This window comes from Mobula hypostoma, chromosome 4 (assembly GCF_963921235.1).
Source record: "Mobula hypostoma chromosome 4, sMobHyp1.1, whole genome shotgun sequence".
Taxonomy (NCBI): Eukaryota; Metazoa; Chordata; class Chondrichthyes; order Myliobatiformes; family Myliobatidae; genus Mobula; species Mobula hypostoma.
Genome location: NC_086100.1, coordinates 756,740 through 778,359, shown reverse-complemented (window position 1 = coordinate 778,359; position 21,620 = coordinate 756,740). Strand labels below are relative to the sequence as shown.

At 42.5% G+C, this 21,620-nt stretch overlaps 1 protein-coding gene across 1 annotated transcript in view; it reads left to right on the top strand.

The window, feature by feature from the left end:
• The window catches only part of mynn (myoneurin), a 467,776-nt gene that overhangs the window by 219,427 nt on the left and 226,729 nt on the right, over window positions 1-21,620 (top strand). The window contains exon 11 of the mRNA XM_063045225.1: window positions 7,143-7,280. Coding sequence (XP_062901295.1) covers window positions 7,143-7,280 — 138 coding nt within the window. The remainder of the gene's footprint in view (window positions 1-7,142; window positions 7,281-21,620) is intronic.

Sequence of the window (21,620 nt, the reverse complement as noted above, 5' to 3'; positions counted from 1 at the left end):
TTACCTAGTTTTTTAAACCTTTCATAAGCTCTTCTTTTCTTCTTGACTAGATTTTCAACAGCCTTTGTACACCATGGTTCCTGTACCCTACCACCCTTTCCCTATCTCATTGGAACATACCTAGGCAGATTGCCACGCAAGTATCCCCTGAACATTTGCCAAATTTCTGCCATACATTTCCCTGAGAACATATGTTCCCAATTTACGCTTCCAAGTTCCTGCCAGATAGCTTCATATTTCCCCTTACACTAATTAAACACTTTCCTAACTTGTCTGTCCCTATCCCTTTCCAATGCTATGGTAAAGGAGATAGAATTGTGATTACTATCTCCAAAATGCTTTCCCACTGAGAGATCTGACACCTGACCAGGTTCGTTTTCCAATACCAGATCAAGTACAGCCTCTCCTCCTGTAGGCTTCTCTACATACAGTATTGTGTCAAGAAACCTTCTTGAGCACTCCGAACAAACTCTGCCCCATCTAAACCCCACACTCTAGGGTCATGCCAATCAATATTTGGGAAATTAAAATCTCCCACCACGACAACCCTGTTATTATAACACCTTTCCAGAATCTGTCTCCCTAAGTGCTCCGCAATGTCCCTGGTCTATAGAAAACACCCAGTAGTGCAATTGACTCCTTCCTGTTTCTAACTTCCACCCACAGAGACCCTGTAGACAATCCCTCCATGATTTCCTCCTTTTCTGTACCCATGACACTATCTCTGATCATCAGTGCCACACCCCCACCTCTTTTGCCTCCCTTCCTGTCCTTCCTGAAACATCTAAAGCCTGGCAATCTAAGTAGCCATTCCTGCCCCTGAACATAGAACATAGAATAATACAGCACAGTACAGGCCCTTCAACCCACAATGTTATGCCGATCCTTAAACCCTGACTCCCATATAACCCCCCCACCTCAAATTCCTCCATACACCTGTCTAGTAGTCTCTTAAATTTCACTAGTGTATCTACCTCCACCATTGACTCAGGCAGTGCATTCCACGCACCAACCACTCTCTGAGAAAAAAACCTTCCTCTAATATCCCCCTTGAACTTCCCACCCCTTACCTTAAAGCCATGTCCTCTTGTTTGGAGCAGTGGTGCCCTGGGAGAGAGGCACTGGCTGTCCACTCTATCTATTCCTCAGTAAAGCCCTGGAGCTCCCTTAAACTCTGATCATAATGCATACTCTAATCCAGGCAGCATCCTGGTAAATCTCCTCTGTACCCTTTCCAATGCTTCCACATCCTTCCTATAGTGAGGCGACCAGAAATGGACACAGTACTCCAAGTGTGGCCTAACCAGAGTTTTATAGAGCTGCATCATTACCTCCTGACTCTTAAACTCTATCCCTCGAATTATGAAAGCTAACATCCCATAAGCTTTCGTAACTACCCTATCTACCTGTGCGGCAACTTTCAGGGATCTATGGACGTGTACCCCCAGATCCCTCTGCTCCTCCACACTACCAAGTATCCTGCCATTTACTTTGTACTCTCCCTTGGAGTTTGTCCTTCCAAAGTGTACCATCTCACACTTCTCCGGGTTGAACTCCATCTGCCACTTCTCAGCCCACTTCTGCATCTTATTGATGTCTCTCTGCAATCCTCAACAATCCTTTACACTAACCACAACACCACCAACTTTTGTGTTGTCTGCAAACTTGCCAACCCACCCTTCTACCCCGACATCCAGGTCGTTAATAAAAATCACAAAAAGTAGAGGTCTCAGAACAGATCCTTGTGGGACACCACTAGTCACAACCCTCCAATCTGAATGTAATCCCTGCACCACAACCCTCTGCTTTCTGTAGGGAAGCCATTCTGAATCCACCTGGCCAAACTTCCCTGGATCCCATGCCTTCTGACTTTCTGAATAAGCCTACCGTGTGGAACCTTGTCAAATGCTTTACTGAAATCCATGTAGATCACATCCACTGCACTACCCTCATCTATATGCCTGGTCACCTCCTCAAAGAACTCTATCAGGCTTGTCAGACACGATCTGCCCTTCACAAAGCCATGCTGACTGTCCCTGATCAGACCATGATTCTCTAAATGCCCAGAGATCCTATCTCTAAGAATCTTTTCCAACAGCTTTCCCACCACAGACGTAAGGCTCACTGGTCTATAATTACCCGGACTATCCCTACTACCTTTTTTGAACAAGGGGCAACATTTGCCTGCCTCCAATCCTCCAGTACCATTCCTGTGGACAACGAGGACATAAAGATCCTAGCCAGAGGCTCAGCAATCTCTTCCCTTGCCTCATGGAGCAGCCTGGGAAATTTTCCGTCAGGCCCCAGGGACTTATCCATCCTAATGTATTTTAACAACTCCAACACCTCCTCTCCCTTAATATCAACATGCTCCAGAACATCAACCTCACTCATATTGTTCTCACCTTCATCAAGTTCCCTCTCATTGGTGAATACTGAAGGGAAGTATTCACTGAGGACCTCGCTCACTTCCACAGCCTCCAGGCACATCTTCCCACCTTTATTTCTAATCGGTCCTACCTTCACTCCTGTCATCCTTTTGTTCTTCACATAATTGAAGAATGCCTTGAGGTTTTCCTTTACCCTACTCGCCAAGGCCTTCTCATGCCCCCTTCTTGCTCTTCTCAGCCCCTTCTTAAGCTCCTTTCTTGCTACCCTATATTCCTCAATAGACCCATCTGATCCTTGCTTCTCTGTAATGGCCACAACATCATAGCTCCAAGTACTGATCCATGTTCTAAGCTCATTCGCTTTGTTCATGATGCTTCTTGCATTAAAGTAGTCACACCTCAAACTATCGATCTGAGTGTATCCCTTCTGTATCACCTGCCTATTCTCCCTCTCGCACTGCCTCCAAGCTTTCTCAATTTGTGAGCCAACCGCCCCTTCCTCCATCTCTGCAGTTCAGTTCCCATCTGCTTCTGAAGCAGTCCACCTGCTTCTAAAGATGTCATTCCATCTCTTACCAACAGAGCCACACTACTGCCTACGCCTTCCTGCCTGTCCTTTCGGTACAAAATATATCCTTTGACGTTAAGCTGCCAACTGTGGCACTCTTTCAACCACGACTCAGTGATGCCCACAACATCATACCGACCAATCTGTAATTGTTCCGCGAGTTTGTCCACCATATTGCGAATGCTAAATGCATTTAAATACAGCACCTCAGTCCTGCATTCTTTACCCTTTTGACTTTTGCCTCTGTGGTACCGTTTAACTCTTTGCTGTCTCTGCATTTGTTCCCAATGATTGGCTTATCCTTTCTTACATTCATGGTACACCCATCATCTGCTTTTAAACCTGCTGGCTTATCCTCAGCTCTGTCATACTGGTTCCCACCCCACTGTCATATTAATTTAAACCACTTCCAACAGCTCTAGTAAATCTGCCTGCAAGAATATTGGTCCTATTTGGATTCAAGTGCAAAGCATTCCTTTTGCACAGTTCCCACCTGCCCCAGAAGATGTCCCATTTATCCAGAAATCTGAATCCCTGCCCCCTGCTCCAATTCTTCAGCCACGCATTTACCTGCCACTTCAATCTGTTCCTATCCTCTCTGTCACGTGGCACAGGCAGCAATCCCAAGATTACTACCCTTGAGGTCCTGCTTCTCAGCTTCCTTCCTAACTTCCTGTATTCTGCTTCCAGGATTTCCTCCCTTTTTCTACCTATGTCATTGGTACCAATATGTACCACAACTTCTGGCTGCTCGCCCTCCCATTTCAGGATATTGTGGACGTGCTCAGAAACATCATGAACCCTGGCACCTGGGAGGCAAAGTATCATCTGTGTTTCCTTTTTGCATCCACAGAATCGCCTATCTGTCCCCCTGACTATCGAGTCTCCTATTACTACTGCCTTCCTCTTCAGTTCCCTGAACTTTGGAGCCACAGGGCCAGACTCAGTGCCAGTGGCATGGCCGCTGTTGCTTCCCCAGGTAGGTTTGACCCCCCCCCCCAACAGTACTCAAAGTGGAGTACTTATTGTTGAGGGGGAAGGGCACAAACATCACCATCTGATGTTTTCCTTCCCCTCTCTTGACAGTCATCTTGTTGTTGCGTGAATGAAGTCACTGGAGAAAATTACTGCTAGATACAAAGCAGCTTCTTTATTCGACAAAACAAAGTACAGCAGCCATCATATGGAGACAGTTTTGGTCGAAAGGTCTGCTGGCCCAACGTGGGACTCAATATTTTATGTGCCAAACATCAAAGGACAACTCCACATTTACAATGTATGGACAATGCTTTCTTTGAAACCACATACAACTTTCACACCTCCTGATTCACATCCACACCACAGACATCCAAATGAATTTTAATCAGCATTGTCTGAACTGGGATTCAGTTTTTAGGAACCCATTGTTTAGAGCTGCACACCGGAGTAAATCCTCAATACATTTTCAGATGTGAAGACTGGTAGTCAAATTCAAGTGCTAAATGTATATGTCCTAAACCCAAAAATCACTGTAACACACCCATTTATCTGTCTCCTGTAGCCTTGGGGTGACTACCTCCTTGTAGCTGCTGTCTGTCACCTCTTCACTTTCCCAAACAAGCTGAAAGTCATCGAGCTGCAGGTCCAGTTCCCTAATACGGTCTCTAAGGAGCTGCATTTCGATGCATCTGGTGCTGATGTGGTCATCAGAGAGGCTGGTTGTCTCCTCAAAATCCCATATCTGACACCCAGAACAGAACACTGACCCTGTAGTCATACCCCCTATTCCCTCAAGAGTTAAATTAAAAAAAAGAAATAAGCAATGAACTTACCTACTTACCTTGCCTCTGCCTGTTCTCACCAAAGCCCTGTTGAGCCAAAGCCTTACCACACTGATTTACTATCCCTCACAATCCCATTCTCCTGCCTTCTCCCCAGGACTTTTATCGCCCTGACAAATGTGTTTCTCTGTTGACCTCTCCTTTAAATATACTTAATGACTTGGGCTCCACAGCTGTCTATGGCAATGAATTCCACAGAATCACCACCCTCTAGCTAAAGAAATTCCTAAGAAACACACACTAAATGCTTGTGGAACTCAGCAGGTCAGGCAGCATCTATGGAAATGGATAAGCAGTCATCGTTGCGAGCCAAGACGCTTCATCAGGACTGGAAAGGAAGGGGGAAGATAACAGAATAAGGTGGTAGGGGGAGAGTAAGGAGGACAAGCCCTCCATGAGGACTGGTGTGTGCTCCCTCATCTTACCCCTCTTGAAATCCACAATCAATACTTTGGTCATACTGATGTTGAGTGCAAGTTTGTTACTGCGACAACACTCAACTAGATGCTATTTCTGATCCTGTACACCCTCTCATCACCATCTGAAGTTCTGCCAACAATAGCTTTGCCATCAGCAAATTTAATGATGGCATTTGAGCTAGACTCATACACTCATGAGTTGAGAGAGAGTAGAGCAGTGGGCTAAGCATAGTTTTGCCGGTTTTGATTATCAGTGAGCTTGAGATGTTATCATTCGGACCAGATGAACTGCACCCTAGGGTTTTGAAAGAGGTAGTGGTAGAGATTGTGGAAGCTTTAGTAATGATCTTTCAAAAATCATTGGACTCTGGCATGGTGCCAGAGGACTGGAAAATTGCAGGTGGCATTCCATTCTGGGAAAGGAGGAAGACAGCAGTTAGCCTGACCTCAGTGGTTGGGAAGATGTTGGAGTCAATTGTTAAGGATGAGGTTATGGAGTATTTGGTGACATAGGACAAGACAGGACAAAGTCAGCATGGTTTCCTTAAGGAAAAAGCTTGCCTGACAAACCTGTTGGAATTCTTTGAGGCGATTACGAGTGGGATAGATAAAAGGGATGTAGTGGATGTTGTATATTTGGACTTTCAGAAGGCCTTTGACAAGGCGCCACACATGAGGCTGCTTACCAAGTTAAGAGCCCATGGTATTACAGGAAAGTTACTGGCATGCTTAGAGCATTGGCTGATTAGTAGGAAGCAGCGAGTGGGAATAAAAGGATCCTTGTCTGGTTGACTGCCGGTGACTAGTGGTGATCTGCAGGGATCGGTTTTGGGCCTGATTCTTTTTATACTGTATATCAATGATTTCGATGATGGAATGGATGGCTTTGTTGCCAAGTTTGCAGACGATATGCAGATTGGTGGAGGGGTAGGTAGTGTTGAGAAAACGGGTAGGCTGAAGAACGACTTAGAAAGATTAGGAGAATGGGCAAGAGCATGGTAAATGAAATACAATGTTGGAAAATACATGGTAGAAGAAATAAATGTGCAGACTATTTTCTAAATGGGGAGAAAATCCAAAAATCTGAGATGCAAAGAGACTTGGGAGTCCTTGTGCAGAACACCCTGAGGTTAACTTGCAGCTGAGTCAGTGGTGAGGAAAGCAAATGCAATGTTAGCAGTCATTTCAAAATGTCTAAAATACAAGAACAGGGATGTGATGCTGAGGTGCCTTCATTGTAGCTGTATTGATGTGTTGGGTTCAGGTTAGACTCTCAGTGATGTTGACACCCAGGAACTTGAAATTGCTCATTCTCTCCACTTCTGATCCCTCTATGAGGACTGATGTGTGTTACATCATCTTACCCTTTCTGAAGTTCTCAATCAGTTCTTTGGTTTTACCGACGTTGATGCGACACCATTCTAAGTATATTTTGTTTATAACTAGCTGATACCTCACTCCTGTATGCCTTCTCATCACCATCTGAAATTCTGTCAACAACAGTTGTATGGTCAGCAAATTTATAGATGGCATTTGAGCTGTGCCTAGCCACACAGTCAGGGGTGAAGAGAGAGTAGAGCAGTGGGCTAAGCATACATTCCTGAGGTGCTTCAGTCAGCGAGGTGGAGATGTTATTTCTGATCCACACATGTGGTCTTCTGGTGAGGAAGTCGAGGATGCAGTTGCAGAGGAAGCTACAGAGGTCCAGATTTTGGAGCTTTTTGATCAGAATTGTAGGAATGAATGTGTTAGTCACTGAGCTAACTGTCAATAAACAGCAGTTTATTGGTTATATTCATTATCTAATCCTCTATCCATGTCAATACATTATCCCCAAATCCATGCAACCTTATCTTATCGATAAGTCTTTTATGCACCAGTTTATCAAACTCTTTCTGGAAATTCATTATTCATGTTTGATGATATTTTGTGTACAATATTCCAGTGTGTGGAAAACCCCGAATAAGGAGATCATCGATTCAGCCCAAGATAGCACAGGGCAGAGTTGTGTCAAAGGGAACTGCCCCCTGGATTGCCATGTTATCCAAAAATGGGATCCCTTTCTGTGGAGGCTCCTTAATTGGTGAGTGAGACTCAGTTTTTTTCATTCTGTGAAAGGAATACAATAAAACTAACAGATACTAGAATGTGAAAGTAAAATTCAAGATTGTTTAATGTCATTCCCAGTACACAAGTGTAAAGGAGAACAAAATAATTGTTCCTCCGGAACCAATGCAGCACAAAAAACACAATAAGATAAAAAACACAATAATAATAAAACTTAATAATAGAATATATTAGATAGTTTGTATATAGATTGATTGCATGTCCATAAAGTGACACTAAGCACAGGAGTATCTGTACATAAGGTGACTCAGTCAGAAAATTATAAAGTAGTGGTGGTTGGGGATGTGAATGAGTTGGTTTATGGGTAGAAATGTTGGTCAGCTGTAATGCTGGAGGAAAGTAATTATTTTTGAGTCCATAAGACCATAAAACATAGGAGCAGAATTAGGCCATTTGGTCCATCGAGTCTGCTCCACCATTCAATCATGGCTGTTCCTTGTTTTCTCTCCTCCTCAACCCCATTTCCTAGCCTTCTCTCCGTAACCTTTGATGCCATGTCCAATCAAGAATGTATCAATCCCTGCCTTAAATACATCCAAAGACTTGGCCTCCCCAGCTGCACATGGCAGCAAATTCCACAAAATTCAGCACCCTCTGGTGAAAGAAATTTCTCTGCATCTCTGTTTTGCATGGATGCCACTCTATCCTGAGGCTGTACCCTCTTGTCCTAGACTCTCCCACCATGGGAAACACCCTTTCCACATCTACTCTGCCTAGGCCTTTCAACATTCAAAAGGTTTCAATGAGATCCCCTCTCATCCTTCTGAATTCCAGTGAGTGCAGACCCAGAACCATCAACTGTTCCTTATATGATAACCCTTTCATTCCTGGAATCATCCTTGTTAACCTCCTCTGGACCCACTCCAATGCCAGCATATCTCTTCTAAGATGAGGAGCCCAAAACTGTACACAACGTTCAAGGTGAAACCTCACCAGTGCCTTATAAAGCCTCAGCATCACATCCTTGCTCTTGTATTCTAGACCTCTTGAAATAAATGCTAACATGGCATTTGCCTTCCTCACCACCAACTCAACCTGCAAGTTAACCTTCAGGGTGCTTTGCACAAGGACTCCCAAGTGCCTCTGCATCTCAGATTTTTGGATTTTCTCCCCGTTTAGAAAAATAGTCCGTACATTTTTTTTCTACCAAAGTGCATGACCATGCATTTTTCAACATTATATTTCACTAGCCACTTTCTTTCCCATTCTCCTAATCTGTCTAAGTCCTTCTGCATCCTACCTGTTTCCTCAACACTGCCTGCCCTTCCACCAATCTTCGTATCATCTGCAAACTTGGCAACAAAGCCATCTATTCCATCATCTAAATCATTTATACATAGCATAAAAAAAGTGGTCCCAACACCGACCCCTGTGGAACACCACTAGTCAACCAGACAGGAATCCTTTTATTCCCATTCGCTGCCTTCTTCCAATCAGCCAATGTTCTAACCATGTTAGTAACTTTCCTGTAATACAATGGGCTCTTAACTTGGTAAGCAGCCTCATATGTAGCACCTTGTCAAAGGCCTTCTGAAAGTCCAAATATACAACATCCACTGCATCCCTTTTATCTATCCTACTTGTAATCTCCTCAAAGAATTCCAACAGGTTCGTCAGGTAGGATTTTCCCTTAAGGAAACCATGCTGATTTTGTCTCATCTTGTCCTGTGTCACCAAGTATTCCATCACCTCATCCTTAACAATTGACTTTAACATCTTCCGAACCACTGAGGTCAGGCTAACTGGTCTATCATTTCTTTTCTGCTGCCTTCCTCCTTTCTTAAAGAGTGGAGTAACATTTGCAATTTACCAGTCCTCTGGCACCATGCCAGAGTCCAATGATTTTTTGAAAGGTCATTTCTAATGCTGCCACAATCTCTAATGCTACCGCATTCAGAACCCTAGGGTGCAGTTCATCTCGTCCGGGTGACTATTGTACTATTAGGTCTTTCAGTTTTCTAAGCACCTTCTCCCTTGTAATAGTAACGGCACCCACTACTCATCCTTCACACACTATAACATTTGGCACGCTGCTAGTGTCTTCTACGTGTAACCCTCAAGTTCGACCGGCGGCACTAGTCTAGGGGAAGACAGTTCCCGAACCCGCCAAACTTGTGAAATCTCATTTGTGTGGATGCTGCGTAATGTGTTACCCTGTTACAAATCAGTACCACAAAATATCGGACAGTACACCATATGCACTTAAATGATTGAGCTTTATAATTCTTAATTTGACTATAAAGTTAGTAAAAGAAACAAAAAGGAAAAGGGGCCATTTTAATGATACAGTCTAACGAGCACGTTGGAGCTCACGGTTTTCCCGTCCATTAATTCTCCATTGATTTGCTCCGAGTGTCGTTGACTCCCGGCCCCATTCCAGGTCCACTCCATCCTGTAGTCTACGACCTCTTCGTTCTGGCATCTTCTCTCTTCATCTTCCGCTGAGCAAAAGACTTCGAACAACATACAACAAGAAAAAAAACACTCCCTTCATTGGACAGCAGAACATTCCAAAACCTCCGTTATCTCTAGTCATAACCCAAACACTGCTGCTACAGAACAACCTGTACATTAGCAGTGAAACCTTTCCCTGGTTGTTGCACACAGTAAAGACTGATGCAAAATATTCATTTAGTTCATCTGCCATCTCCTTGTCCCCCGTTATTATCTCTCCAGCTTCATTTTCTTGTGGTCCTATATATACTCTCACCTTTCTTTTATTTTTTTCATACTTGAAAAACCTTTTACTATCCATTTTGATATTATTTGATAGCTTGTTTTCATATTTTATCTTTTCCCTTCTAATGATTCTTTTAGTTGCTCTCCTTAGGATTTTAAAAACCTCCCAATCCTCTGTCTTCCCACTAATTTTTTCTTTGTTGTATGCCCTGTCTTTTGTTTTTACTTCCCTTTGACTTTTGCTTTGACTTCCCTTGTCAGCCACGGTTGTAGTATTTCTCCAGGTTTGGAATACACATATCCTGCACCTTCCTCATTTTTCCCAGAAACGCATACCATTGCTGCTCTGCTGACATCCTTGCCAGCAGCTCCTTCCAATTTACTTTGGCCAACTTCTCTCTCATACCTCTGTAATTTAGCTTACTCCTCTGAAATACGTCAGACTTTACTTTCTCCCTATCAAATTTCAAGTTGAACTCAATCATATTGTGATCACTGGTTCCTAAGGGTTCTTTCTTTCTTTTCAAATCTTTTTATTGTTATACAAAAAAATAACATGAGTACGTTGAAGTAACAACACTTACAATATCTCAAAAAAGACATTGTCTTAAAGATTGAAAACAAATTTGTGATAACAAAAAAAACCTACTAAGCAGAAAAGTGAGAAAAAAAAAGAACCCATTAGGTGTACAACCCTGGAGTCATGGGTTCACATGGGGTCACAAAAAGCTTCTAAAAATAAACATCAAACCACCAGCAAGAAAAGAAAATATACTAAAAAATTTACAATTAGATCGTGGAAAAACTCTATCAATTAGCTCAAATGATAATAACGAGCAAATGAGCCCCATCTTTTCTCAAAATCAAATAAAGATTCAAAGGTTCGACTTCTAATTTTCTCCAAACTAAGACATAGCATCACTTGAGAGAACCATTGTGACAAAGTGGGAGCTGATATATCCTTCCACTTCAACAAAATAGCCTTCCTAGCTATCAATGGAACAAATGCAATAACATGTTGGTCAGACACCATGAATATTTTGAGGAATTATTCCAAAAAGCACAGTTAATTTATTAGGTTGTAGATTGATTTTAAGTGTTTTAGAAATTGTTGAAAAAACCGACTTCCAGAACTGTTCCAATATAGAACAAACCAAAACATATGTCTCAGTGTAGCTATCTCAGTTTTACATCTATCACAATGACTATCAACATTAGAAAAGATTTTAGTAAGTCTCTCCTTCATCAAATGATAACGATGTACAATTTTAAATTGAATCAATGAATGGCTAGCACAAATTGAAGAGTTAACCAACTTCAAAATCCGCATCGAATCCTCCGTCATAAAAGTCAAATTAAGTTCCTTTTCCCAATCCTGTTTAATCTTAGATAAAGGACGCTTATCCCATTGTAATAATAACTTATAAATTCTTCCAACAGAACCCTTGATCGAAGGATTCATACTCATAATAGTATCTAACAGGTCATCCTCCAATATGTAAGGAAAATTACTTAAATATTTTTGTAAAAAATGTCTAACTTGAAGGTATTGCAGAAAGTGTGAGTATGAAAGAGAATATTTATCAATTAATTGTTCAAGAGACATCAATCTATCTTCTTTAAATAAATCCAAAAAAGAATTAATACCTTTATTTTTCCAAAGTAAAAAAATTGGATCACTCAAAGAAGGTTTAAAAAAGTAATTTTGATAAATTAAACTACAAAGTTTAAATTTTTTAAGATTAAAAATATTGCAGAACTGGAGCCAAATTTGTAAAGAATGCTTAATCACAGGATATAGGTTTAAATTAACAACTTTAGCTAATTGCATAGGTAAAGCAGCTCCCAATAGTGAGGTTAAATAAAACTGTTTTACAACTTTCAGTTCCAGGTCTACCCAAATTGGCTGATCACTCTTATCAACCCAGTATAACCAAAAAGACATGTATCGTACATTAACAGCCCAATAATACATTCTTAGATTAGGCAAAGCAAGACCTCCATCCTTTTTCAATTTTTGTAAGTGACATTTACTAATTCTTGGTCTTTTATTATTCCAAATAAAAGATAAAATAATAGAATCAATCCAATCAAAAAACTTCTTAGTCAAAAAAACAGGAATATTCTGAAATAAATATAAAAATTTTGGTAAAATCATCATTTTAACTATATGAATACGACCAACAAGTGAAAATGTAAGTGGATTCCATCTATTAAATAAATACTTCATAGAGTCTACTAAAGGAACAAAATTGGCTTTATAAAGATTCTTATATTTTTTTAGTAATTATAATACCTAAATATCTAAAAGAATCTGTGACTTTAAGAGGAGTATTATCATATATAAAATTAATTGCTAAAATTATTTAATGAATTTGGAGGTTTCTCAGGATATAAAATAAATTTTAGTAAAAGTGAATTGTTTCCTTTAAATGGTTCCTAAGGGTTGTTTTACGTTAAGGTCCCTAATCGCCTACTGCTCATTACATAACACCCAATCCAGTATAGCTGATCCCCTAGTAGCCTCAATGACAAACTGCTCTAAAAAGCCACCTCTTAGGCATTCAACAAATTCACTCTCTTGAGATCCATTATGAACCTGATTTTCCCAATTGACCTGCATGTTAAAATCTTCCATGCCTACCATAACATTGTCCTTTTGACTTGACTTTTCTATTTCCTGCTGTAACCTGTGGTCCTCCTCCCAGCCACTGTTGGGAGGCCTGTATATAACTGTCATCAACGTCCTTTTACACTTGCAGTTTCTTTACTCAACCCACAAGGATTCAACATCTTCTGATTCTATGTCACATCTTTCTACTGATTTGATGCCATTCTTTACCAGCAGAGCCAAGCCTCCCCCTCTGCCTACCTTCCTATCCCTCCTTGTAGCCTTGGACATTAAACTCCCAACTACAACCATCCTTCAGCCAAGATTCAGTGATGGCCGCAACATCATACCCAACAATCTGTAATATTGCAACAAGATCTTCCACCTTATTTCTTATACTGCATGCATTTAGATACAACACCTTGAGTACTGTATTTGCTACCCTTTTTGATTTTGCATCCCTGATGTACTGATATTCACCCTGTTGTCTGTGACTATGTCCCATCACCTGCCTGCCCTTCCTGACAGACTGACTGCACGCTATCTTTACTTTTTTACCATCCGTCCTATCCTGAGGACTATCACTCTGGTTCCCACTCCCCCAGCCAAATTAGTTTAAACCCGCCCCAACAGCTCTAACAAACCAGCCCACAAGAATATTGGTTCCCCTCGGGTTCAGGTGCAACCTGTCACTTTTGAGCAGGTCACCCCCAGAGGAGATCCCAGTGCTACAAGAACCTGAAGCCCTGCCCCCTGAACCAGCTTCTCAGCCACGCATTTATCTGCCAAATCATCCTGTTTCTGCCTTCACTGGTGCGTGGCACAGGCAGCAATCCAGAAATTACTACCCTGGAGGTCCTGCTTCTCAGCTTTTTACCTAGCTCTCTAAATTCTCTTTTCAGGACCTCATTACTTTTCCTTCTTATGTCATTGGTACCAGTATGTATCAAGACATCTGGCTGCTCCCCCTCTCTCTCCAGAAAGTTGTGGACATGATCTGAGACGTTCCTAACCCTGGCACCTGGGAGACAACATACCGCCCGTGTGTCCTGTTCATGTCCACAGAATCTCTTGTCTGTTGCAGTAACTATTGAGTCCCCTATCAGTACCACTCCCTTCTTCTCTCTCTTTCCCTTTTACACCATGGCCCCATGCTCAGTGCCTGTAACCCATTCTCTATAACATTCCCTCGGGAGGTTATTCCCCACAACAGTATCCAAAGCAGTACAATTATTTTTGAGGGGAATGGCCACAGGGTGCTCTGCACTATTTGCCTATTCACATTTCCATTCCTCCTGACAGTCACCTAGCTACTTGCCTTGGCAACTTCGGGATGACTATTTCCCTGTAACTCTGATCGATTATCTCCTCACTCTCCCGTACAAGCCGAAGGTCAACCAGCTGCTGCTCCAGATCCCTAACATGATCTTCAAAGAGCTGCATCCTTCATGATGTTACTAGCCCTTTTCCGGCGCCTTTCTGCATGTATGTTTTTGATGGTGGGTAGGCTGGTGGCATTGATGCTTTGAACAGTTTTGACTACTTGTTATAGAACCTTCACATTCACCGCAATGCATTTTCCATACAATGCAGTGATACGGCTTTTTAGGATGCTCTCTACTGCTCATCGTAAAATGATGTACAGAATAGTCAACAAATAAAACCAGAATATGCAGGATACCTTGATTGTTCTGGTTATATAGAAATGCACTTATCGGGTGCCCAGGCAAAGTGTTCAATCCTTCAGATTTTACACTGATTCAAAAGAACAGGTTGAGGAGAAAAGGAGGTGGGGTTGTTCATTAATTATGCTAACAGAGTAGTGCTGAGTAACAGAGTGACAGTGTCATAATACACAGAAACAAGAGCCTTTCTGAGCTGGTTCTATTTGCTTGCATTTAGCCCATATCCCTCTAAATCTTTCCTATCCATCTATCTGTCAAAATGACTTTTACTCATTGTAATTAGACCTGTGTCTAACGTTTCCTCTGGCGCTCTGTTTCACACATCCACCTCCCTGTGTCTGAAAAAGGTATCACTCAGGCCCCTTTAAATATTTCCCCTCTCATCTGAGACTAACACCCTCTAGAGTCACAGTTATACAGAAGGGAAACAGGCCATTCAGTCCCAGCATTCCATGCCAACCAAAGTGCTCCATCCAAAACTAATCCCATTTACCCACCTTTGACCCATATCCCTCCAAACTCTGCTATTCATCTAAATCTTCCCTACCCAAGCTCTAGCTTTAAACCTCACTAGCCTAAGATTGCAGCCATCCATCCTATCAATGCTCCTCATCACTTTATAAACCTCTACAGGGTCACCTCTGAACCTAGGGAAAACAGCCCCACCCTGTCCAGTCTCTCCTCTTTGCTCAAGCCCTCTGATCCTGGCAGCATTCTTATGAATCCTTGCTGCACCATCTCCTTATTCTGGTAACCTCTGGCAGGGCAACCAGAACAACACACAATACTCCGGGTATGGTCTCAGAATCAGGTTTAGTATCACTGGCAAATGTCACGAAATATGCTGCTTTGCCGCAGCGGTACATGGCGATACATAATAAAAAACTAAATTACAATAGAAATATATTTTCAAAATTAAATAAGTAGAGCTCAAAGAGAGCAAAACAAATAATGAGGTAGTGCCCATGGGTTCGTTGTCCATTCAGAAATCTGATGGCCGAGGGGAAGAAGCTGTTCCTAAAACATTAAGTGTGTGTCTTCAGACTCCTGTAGCTCCTCATTGATGGTAGCAATGAGAAGAGAGCATGTCCTGGGCAACGGAGGTCCTTCATGATTGATGCTGCCTTTTTGAGACATCGCCTTTTCAAGGTGTCCTGAATTCAGGAAAGGCTAGTTCCCATAATGAAGCTGTCTGAATTTACAACTTCCTGCAGCCTTTTCTGATCCTATGAAGTGTCCCCCTCCGTAGAGATGGTGATACATCTGTAGCAATTTGCATGTGCCTTGGTGACATACTAAGTCTCCTCAAACTCGTAAAGAAATACAGTCAGTGCAGTTCCTTCTTTGTAATTACATCGATATGTTGGGCCCAGGATAGATCCTCAGAGTTATTGACACACAGGAACTTGAAACTGTTCACCCCTTCCACTCCTGATTCCTTGCTGAGGACTGGTGTGTACTCCTTCAACTTAGAATTTAGAAGAGCGCGGAGGGATCTCATTGAAACCTACCAAATATTGAAAGGACTAGATAGGGTGGATGTGAAGTGGGTTGTTTTCTATGGTGGGGGTATCCAGAACTAGAGGGCACAGCCTCAAGATTGAAGGGTGATCTTTTAGAACAGAGGTAAGGAGGAATTTTTTTTAGCCAGACAGTAGTGAATCTGTGAAATGTTCTGCCACAGACTGCGGTGGAGGCCAAGTCCTTGCATGTATTTAAGGCGGAAGTTAATCGTTTCCTGATCGGTGAGGGCATCAAAGGATATGGCGAGAAGGCAGGTGTATGGGGTTGAGTGGGATCTAGGATCAGCCATGGTGGAATGGTGGAGCAGACTTGATGGGCTGAATGGCTTAATTCTGCTCCTATGTCTTACGGCCTGATGGACTTCCCCTTCCTGAAGTCCACGATCAATTCCTTGGTCTTACTGACTTTGAGTCCAAGGTTGTTGTTGCGACACCACTGAACTAGCTGATCTATCTCACCTCTGTACACCTCCTCATCGCCATCTGAAATTCTACCAACAATAATGTCATTGGCAAATTTAGAGATTGTGCTTGAACTGTGCCTAGCCACACAGTCACATGTGTACAGAGACTAGAGGAGTGAGGTAAACACACATCCTTAAGGTGCACCTCATCTCATCAATGTCTTGTACCACTATAACAAGACATCCCAACTCTAGTGCTTGGTATTCCAAGCAAATGTGCCAAACCCCTTCTTTTTGCCTTGTCTACCTGTGTCTCCAGGTTTCTGAATGACCAAGAGCTGGTTTGGAGGTGGAGCCTTGAGGATTGTGCAAAGAATTCTCCAGGTTTGTTTGGACAGGTTGAGGGGTGGAGAGTTACTTTGATGAGGTAGTATAAGATGAGGTTATTCACTTCAGAAGCAATAGTAGGAAAGTAAGTGATTATCTGACTAGATCAGGAGAGGGGCAGTGGTGTACTGATATCTAGGTGTTCCTCATGCACCAACCATTGACAACGAGTGGGCAGATGTTGCAGATAAGAATATGCATGGTATTTTGGTCTTCGCGGATGGAAATTTCAAGCACAGAAGCAGGAACTTGGTGAGAACAGACCATGCCTAGAATGGAGTGTGATAGCTATAAGGAGAGGTTGTTGAAACTTGGTTTGTTTTCCCTGGCACATTAGAGGCTGTAGGAGACCTGCTAAAGGTTTATAAAATCATAAGAGGCACAGATAGGGAAGGTAGTTGGAGTCTGTTGGTAGTTGGAGTTAGGGTGAAAATGTTAAATACGAGTATTCAAAGTGAGAGGAAGACGAAAAGACCCTAACACATAGGAGCAGAATTAGGTCATTCGGCCCATTGAGTGTGCTCCACCATTCTCTCATGGCTGACTTATTATCCCTCTCAACTCTATTCTCCTGCCTTCTCCCTGTACTGACACCCTGACTGAACAAGAACATATCAACTGCTGTTTAAAATACCCAATGACTTGGCTTCTGCATCCGTCAGTGGCAATGAATTCCACAGATTCACTATCCTCTAGCTAAAGAAATTCCTCCTCATCCTTGTTCTAAATAGATATCTCTTATCTCTTGTCCACTGGTGCTAGACTCACCCACTACAGGAAACATCTTCTCCACATTCACCCTATCTAGGCCTGTCAGTATAGGTTTCAATAAGATCATTCCTCATTCTTCTAAACACCATCAAGTAGAGTCATCAAACACTCCTAATAAATTAACCCTTTCGTTCTCAGAATCATTGTTGTGAATCTCCTCTGGACCCTCTCCAATGACAGCACATGGAGCTTAGAAAAATAGAGGGCTATGGGTAACCTTAAGTAATTTCTAAGTAAGTACATGTTCAGCACAGCATTGTGGGCCAAAGGGCCTGCATTGTGCTGTAGGTTTTACTATGTTTCTATCTTGTCTTAGATAAGGGGCCCAAAACTACTCACAATACTCCAAGTGCGATCTGACCAATGCTTTATAAAGCCTCAGTATTACATCCTTGCTTTTATATTCTAGTCCTTTTGAAATGAAGGCTAACATTACATTTGCCTTCCTCACCACAGACTCAACCCACAAATTTACCTTTAAGGTAATAAGACCATAAGACCATAAGACGAAGGAGCAGAAGTCGGCCATTCAGCCCATCGAGTCTGCTCCGCCATCTCTGTTCTGAATGGGCACCCTTCAATACTTAAGTCATGCCCTCTCGTACTAGACTCCCACATCATGGGAAACAACTTTGCCACATCCACTCTGTCCATGCCTTTCAACATTCGAAATGTTTCTATGAGGTCCCCCCTCATTCTTCTAAACTCCAAGGAATACAGTCCAAGAGCAGACAAACGTTTCTCATATGTTAACCCTCTCATTCCTGGAATCATTTCAGTGAATTTTCTCTGTACCCTCTCCAACGTCAGTACATTCTTTCTTAGATAAGGAGACCAAAACTGCCCACAGTACTCCAAGTGAGGTCTCACCAGCGCCTTATAAAGCCTCAACATCACATCCCTGCTCCTACACTCTATTCCTCTAGAAATGAATGCCAACATTGCATTCGCCTTCTTCACCACCGACTCAACCTGGAGGTAAACCTTAAGGGTATCCTGCACGAGGACTCCCAAGTCCCGTTGCATCTCAGAACTTTGAATTCTCTCCGCATTTAAATAATAATCTGCCCGTTTTTGCTTCTGCCAAAGTGCATAACCATACACTTTCCAACATTGTATTTCATTTGCCACTTCTTTGCCCATTCTTCCAAGCTATCCAAGTCTCTCTGCAGACTCTCTGTTTCCTCAGCACTACTGGCCCCTCCACCTATCTTCATATCATCAGCAAACTTAGCCACAAAGCCACCTATTCCATAATCCAAATCGTTGATGTACAACGTAAAAAGAAACGGCCCCAACACGGACCCCTATGGAGCACCACTGGTAACCGGCAGCCAACCAGAATAGGATCCCTTTATTCCCACTTTCTGTTTCCTGCCAATCAGCCAACGCCCTATCCACATATGTAATTTTCCCGTAATTCCATGGGCTCTTATCTTGTTAATTAGCCTCATGTGTGGCAACTTGTCAAAAGCCTTCTGAAAATCCAAATATACATATCCACTGCATCTCCCTTGTCTAGCCTACTTGTAATTTCCTCAAAAAATTGTAATAGGTTTGTCAGGCAGGATTTTCCTTTAAGTAAACCATGAAGAGTTCTGCCTATCTTGTCATATGCCTCCAGGTACTCTGTAATCTCATCCTTGACAATCGACTCCAACAACTTACCAACCACCGATGTCAAGCTAACAGGTCTATAATTTCCTTTTTGCTTCCTTGCACCCTTCTTAAATAGCGGAGTGACATTTGCAATCTTCCAGTCCTCCGGAACCATGCCAGAATCTATCGACTTTTGAAAGATCATTGCGAATGCCTCCGCAACCTCTACAGCTACTTCCTTCAGAACACGAGGGTGCATTCCATCTGGTCTGGGAGATTTATCTACCTTTAGACTATTCAGCTTCCTGAGTACTTTCTCTGTCGTAACTGTGACTGTGCACACTTCTCTTCCCTGACACCCTTGAGTATCCGGTATACTGATGTCTTCCTCAGTGAAGACTGATACAAAATACTCGTTCAGTTCCTCCGCCATCTCCTTATCTTCCATTACAATTTCTCCAGCATCCTTTTCTATCGGTCCTATATCTACTCTCACCTGTCTTTTACTCTTTATATACCTGAAAAAGCTTTTAGTATCCTCTTTGATATTATCTGCTAGCTTCCTTTCATAGTTCATCTTTTCCCTCTTAATGACCTTCTTAGTTTATTTTTGTAAGCTTTTAAAAACTTCCCAATCCTCTGTCTTCCCACTAATTTTTGCTTCCTTGTATGCCCTCTCCTTTGCTTTAACTTTGGCTTTGTCTTCTCTTGTCACCCACGGTTACATCTTTTTCCAATCAAAAATTTCTTCTTTTTTGGAATATACCTGTCTTACACCTTCCTCACTCCTCGCATAAACTCCAGCCACTGCTGCTCTGCCGTCCTTCCTGCCAATGTCCCTTTCCAGTTAACTTTGGCCAGTTCCACTCTCACGCCACTATAATTTCCTTTACTCCACTGAAATACCGACACATCAGATTTCGGCTTCTCTTTTACTAATTTCACAGTGAACTCAATCATGTTATGATCACTGCCTCCTAAGGGTTCCTTCACCTCAATCTCTCTAATCACCTCCGGTTCATTACACAGCACCCAATCCAGTACAGCCGATCCCCTAGTGGGCTCAACGACAAGCTGTTCTAAAAAGTCATCTTGTAGACATTCTACAAATTCTCTCTCTTGAGATCCAGTGCCGACCTGATTTTCCCAATCCACTCGCATGTTAAAATCCCCCACAATTATCATAATACTGCCCTTCTGACAAGCCTTTTCTATTTCCTGTTGAAATTTTTTAGTCCACATCACTGCAGCTGTTAGGAGGTCTGTATATAACTGCCATCAGGGTCCTTTTACCCCTGCAATTTCTTAGCTCAACCCATAAAGATCCTACACCTTCCTATTCTATGTCACCTTTTTCTAATGATTTAGTATCATTTCTTACCAATAAAGCCACGCCTCCCCCTCTGCCTATCTTCCTATCCTTCCGATACACCGTGTATCCTTGGACGTTCAGCTCCCAGAGACATGCATCCTTTAGCCACATCCCAGTGATGGTCACAATATCATACCTGCCAATCTGTAGCTGTACAACAAGATCATCCACCTTATTCCTTATGCTGCGTGCATTTACGTATAACACCTTAAGATCAGTATTTGATACTTTTGGCTTTGATTGCACTGCAACTGATCCCAATGGCTACAAATTTGCCCCATCACCTGCCTGTCTTTCTTGACATCTTTACTGCTCACTATCTTAGATTTATTTCTGTTTTCCCCTTCCTCCGCTCTATCATTCTGGTTCCCATCCCTCTGCCAAATTAGTTTAAACCCTCCCTAACAGCTCTATTAAACCTTCCCACCAGGATAATCCTACATAAGGACAACTCAGTTTAAAAGAGATTTGCCAAGTGGATGTTCTTACACGGTGTTGTGGGTCATGCTGCCAGGGGAGTTGGTAGAAGCAAGTACAACAGTGATGTTTAAGCGGCACTTGAACAGACAGGGAATAGAGAGGTGAATTTCATGATGTATGTCAGTGATAATAACCTGGCTATGAATCACAGAAGGGAAGAAGCTCTGAGAGGGCATGTATCGGATAGTTAGTGATGTACACTGCCTTTTTGAAGCACCACCTTTTGAAATTGCCCTGGATGATGGGAGGTTGTTCCGATGGTGGTGCTGAATGGTAGTACAATCCTGTGTGTTGGAGTCTCCATTCCACGCAGTTTCTCCTGGCTGATTCCCTCCCCCCCACCACTACCCCAACCCACCCACACCATCCTCTGATCCACAGCATCACTGGAGATTCACCAATGTGATCAGCTGATGCAATGGGACATAGACCAGTTTTGTTCTCTGCTGCTGAGCTTTTTGTCTTTGCATTTACAAGAAGGCAAACAATTGAGTGAGTGTTCACAGCTAATCTAGGCTTTTCACGTGCTACAGGAAAGGAATGGATCGTAACTGCGGCACACTGCCTCCATCATCCGTATGACCCCAACAACCCAGAGCTCAGCACCTTCCATCTCATCAACATCACGTCATTTAAAGTTATCCTAGGTCAGTATGTGCCTGCTGCAAATGGCTGCACTACATTGGGCAGTTTTGTCATCCCTAGGGTCAGGGTTCTAATGACTGACCAGAGTTAGGGGGTGGGAAAGAGGTGAGAGGTCACAGCCATAGCTCTGTCTGTAAAGT